This window comes from Aplidium turbinatum, chromosome 1 (assembly GCF_918807975.1).
Source record: "Aplidium turbinatum chromosome 1, kaAplTurb1.1, whole genome shotgun sequence".
Taxonomy (NCBI): Eukaryota; Metazoa; Chordata; class Ascidiacea; order Aplousobranchia; family Polyclinidae; genus Aplidium; species Aplidium turbinatum.
In genome coordinates this window covers 37,466,507-37,470,484 of record NC_137472.1, presented here as the reverse complement: position 1 = coordinate 37,470,484, position 3,978 = coordinate 37,466,507, and the positions used below count along the sequence as shown (strand labels likewise).

Sequence of the window (3,978 nt, the reverse complement as noted above, 5' to 3'; positions counted from 1 at the left end):
TGCAGTTAATGAGTTTTATTAATCTCAACTACCATCATACTTGCAGTATTCAGTACTGTCACGCAACGCTGAAGTTCAACATTCCCTGCATAACCGCGTTATTTAAAAAAAATTGAACAGTGCGCACTCCAATTGTACACATCGATTCCGCAGCTAACGCAAAGTGAATTGCTTGATGTGCAAACCACTGCACACACAGCGGTCACTCCGGTAGGGGCAATTTATGTATATATAATGTACACGATACAGCTGTAGAGGCAAACCCACGTCACAGCGTTCGCGTAAACTAAGACCAACGAAATTGAAAATATTTTAAACGAGGAATAACCGAAATAAATGTAGATGTGTTTACAACAACATATCACTATAGATGGTTTAAATCGTGGAATATTGCATGGTTTAGAAACATTTGCGATGAACAATAGATGGGCCGCTTTCATCGTATTCTTGTTTTGAGATCCACATCTGTTGGAATGTTGAAAGTGAAGCAAGGATGGATCCACCAATCCAGACGGAGTATTTCCTCTCTGGTGGGGCAATGATCTTGATCTTCATCGTTGGTGGGGCAAGGGCTGTGATTTCCTTCTGCATACGGTCGGCAATACCTAAAGAAAATGTTTCGGTAAAAAAACGATGTTGCACGACCTAGTATGATCGAACACTGACCTAACACCATCGCAAATTACGGTTTTTAACAATTTTTAAGAAAAAGAATTTCTAAAAGCTCAGGTGCTACGTTTTCTCTGCTTAAACATGTAACACCAAAAAGCCAAAATATTGTACCTGGGAACATCGTGGAACCACCGCTGAGAACGGTGTTGGCGTACAAGTCCTTACGGATGTCAACATCGCACTTCATGATAGAGTTGTAAGTGGTCTCGTGGATACCAGCGGATTCCATTCCGAGGAAGGATGGTTGGTAGAGAGCCTCTGGGCATCGGAATCGTTCATTGCCGACTGTGATGACCTGAGGACGAAAAGATTGTAATACCAGCTGCACTGTAGTTCGACATATGCCCAGTGCTGTATGACCGGACGGAAAACGTAAATGTTAATTTGAAAGTTGCTCGACCAGGAAACGGAAAACGTAATTGTTGATCTGAAAGTTGCTCGACCAGGAAATAAGCAGTGGCAATTCCTTTGTAATAATCGAAGAGTAAAAATGCTGTAAAGTTGGTAATAAATGACTAAGTGGTATATTGTTTTAATCTGGCAAACAAGCAATAGACATGACGCAAGCAAATGCATAAGACCAAGTAGGTTATTGTACCTGTCCGTCAGGAAGCTCGTAGCTCTTCTCTAGCGAGCTACTGCTGGCTGCGGTTTGCATTTCTTGTTCGAAGTCCAATGCAACATAGCAAAGTTTTTCCTTGATGTCACGAACGATTTCTCTTTCGGCTGAGAAAAAAAATAAGTTTTGAAAACGTACAAAAAATAAACATAAAAATCTAAAAAACAAGTAAGTTACGAAAACGTACAAAATTAACAATCTGAAACACCGAGAAATCTGAAAACGTACCTGTGGTGGTGAAAGAATAACCTCTCTCGGTCAAGATTTTCATAAGGTAATCAGTGAGATCACGTCCGGCAAGATCAAGACGGAGGATGGCGTGGGGGAGGGCGTAACCTTCATAGATTGGCACGGTGTGGGAAACACCGTCACCACTGTCAAATACGATACCGGTGGTACGACCAGAGGCGTACAGAGAAAGTACAGCTTGAATAGCAACGTACATGGCGGGTGTGTTGAAGGTTTCGAACATGATTTGTGTCATCTTTTCTCTGTTGGCCTAAGATATTTAAGTGGTCATGAGTAATTTATCACATTGGGATCCGAAAGGGCTAACTTGAAACTGAAACCGACTGATATCTTACTTTGGGGTTAAGTGGAGCCTCGGTGAGTAAAACGGGATGTTCTTCTGGGGCAACACGAAGTTCATTGTAAAAGGTGTGATGCCAGATCTTTTCCATATCGTCCCAGTTGGTAACGATACCGTGTTCAATGGGATATTTCAAGGTAAGAATACCTCTCTTGCTTTGAGCTTCATCTCCGACGTAGCTGTCTTTTTGTCCCATACCGACCATGACACCCTAATCAAATAGAAACATGTCGAATTTACAAATTACATTCAATCGCCAGTACAGTTATCCCGGTACGTCAAACGCAACTGCTCTACTCCAATTGCACGAATTTTAAAACCAGGAACGAAATTACTTACTTGATGACGGGGTCGTCCAACAATTGATGGAAAGACGGCACGAGGAGCATCATCCCCAGCAAATCCGGCTTTGCACATACCGGAGCCATTGTCTACAACGAGTGCGGCAACATCATCATCCATGTTTTATATGTATGTTTAATAAACTGACGTAATTATTAAAATATATTAACCTGTGTAAGTTGTACCTGCAAAGTAACGCCCATTTTAGAATTCTGAAAACACTAACTGTTCTTCACCAGAAGTTAAGCAACCTTGCAAGCGTGATTTTGACATGGCGTACTGAGGCCTAAAGTGAAAATACCTCTCCATATTTGTAATAAAAATTTATTTTACTAACTTCAAAGTGTATTACCCTATTTGATTACGAGTAGTGCGAACCACTCTTTTGCGTCCACCTTCGACTCGCCTCTCGAGTGACTGACAGCTTTGTTTGCCATGTTTCTTGCCTCTCTTGTTTCCGCCTTCATTCCCACCTATTCAACCGTTGCTTGCTACCAAATATGGCTACGTAAAAAGCCCGGCAAATGACGTATTGAGCAGATCTCGCGATATGCCCATATAAGGAGCGCTTTTGCGATGAGCCGGGTTTTCATCGGCTGTATTCGCAGCTTTTGATTGGCCAGAAGAAATACGTCAAGTTTCAACTGTTGCGTACGTACGTAAAAACGTCTTTTAACAGCAAAAAAAGTTAATGCCTCACCAGGTTAAAGTTACAGCGTGCAACAATATTGTTTCAACTTGCACCCATTTTACAAATTGCTCATTGCAGTGCATTTTGGTTGTTTTGTGTAACAATAGTTCGATTGAATAACGGTGAACAAATCAGCTCTGTTTACATTGATTCAACGTCTGTAGACTGATTTACTGGGTAGCAACGAAAACCCTGATCGCATTGTCAATGTGTTGTTTCCAAATTTGCTCAATGGCACACACGTTAGCGTCGGTTTCAAGTAAGTCTATTGTCATTGACTAGCAAAAGAAAGCTTTGCGATCGATTTTCTAGATTAGAAGCCAGTCGTACTTTGAATGGTAACAAGGCTTTGCGCAAAAACTCAGTTCAAAAGGAACATAACAATATCTGTTACACACAACGTATCTTTGAGTGATGGTATCAATTACATGCGAAACTCAAATCACCATAACTCACACAGAATTTACCCAAAGAAGAGAAACTGTTTTCAGTTTAGAATTACTATTTCCCTCCAAACCGAAAGTGGTATGACTAAAAGTTTGCAGCTAACGTTTTCCTATTGGTTTTACGTCAAGATGACGACAGCACAGGAAATAACAACCAGTGCGTGTCTTAGAAAGTTATGTCAAATAATGCTGACGTTTACAAGACATCATTTGATAATATTATCCAAACGACTTACGTATTTCACTTTCACGCTGGAGCAGAATGAAATCAACGGTGAGCACTTTAAAAACTCAATATTTGTTCGTTTAAGCACACCTTTCTCCTGATACCTTTATGTCAAACCCGTACGCAGTTTTCATTAACTACTACCCTGATGCCCGTCTCCTCCGCATAGTGGCGTTTGTCAAGTCGGTTATCGCCGCAACCATCAGTTTTAGCTATCTTGAATATTCAAGGTAATCGGTAAAGACAAAACATGTCTATCCACTGCTGGGCTGTATTTCACTTGCGTCATCAAGCATCGGTTACATAATGGAACACAATATAAAAAAAAACTTTGAAACAGTCGCACAGATATGGTATCTTTATTTAAATAGCTCTAGTGTTTTAGCTTATAGT

General features: G+C 40.7%; 1 protein-coding gene across 1 annotated transcript; it reads right to left on the bottom strand.

Moving 5' to 3' along the window:
* On the bottom strand, positions 1-2,418 carry LOC145777476 (actin, cytoplasmic). The gene is made up of 6 exons (XM_082588858.1): positions 2,220-2,418; positions 1,876-2,091; positions 1,520-1,790; positions 1,271-1,398; positions 784-967; positions 1-605 (listed from the first exon to the last, which is right to left on the bottom strand). Exons 1-6 carry the CDS (start codon positions 2,340-2,342, stop codon positions 400-402), a joined length of 1,128 nt encoding a protein of 375 aa, XP_082444984.1. The 5' UTR covers positions 2,343-2,418; the 3' UTR covers positions 1-399.
* Positions 2,419-3,978: the final 1,560 nt, after the last annotated feature.

Bases quoted from the DNA above. Each gene is read 5' to 3' on its own strand.
- LOC145777476 (XM_082588858.1), bottom strand. From the start codon at position 2,342: ATGGATGATGATGTTGCCGCACTCGTTGTAGACAATGGCTCCGGTATG. The intron at 2,092-2,219 runs GTAAGTAATTTC...CTATTTGATTAG, and splicing joins TTGGACGACCCCGTCATCAA to GGTGTCATGGTCGGTATGGG. The intron at 1,399-1,519 runs GTACGTTTTCAG...TTTTTTTCTCAG, and splicing joins TTATTCTTTCACCACCACAG to CCGAAAGAGAAATCGTTCGT.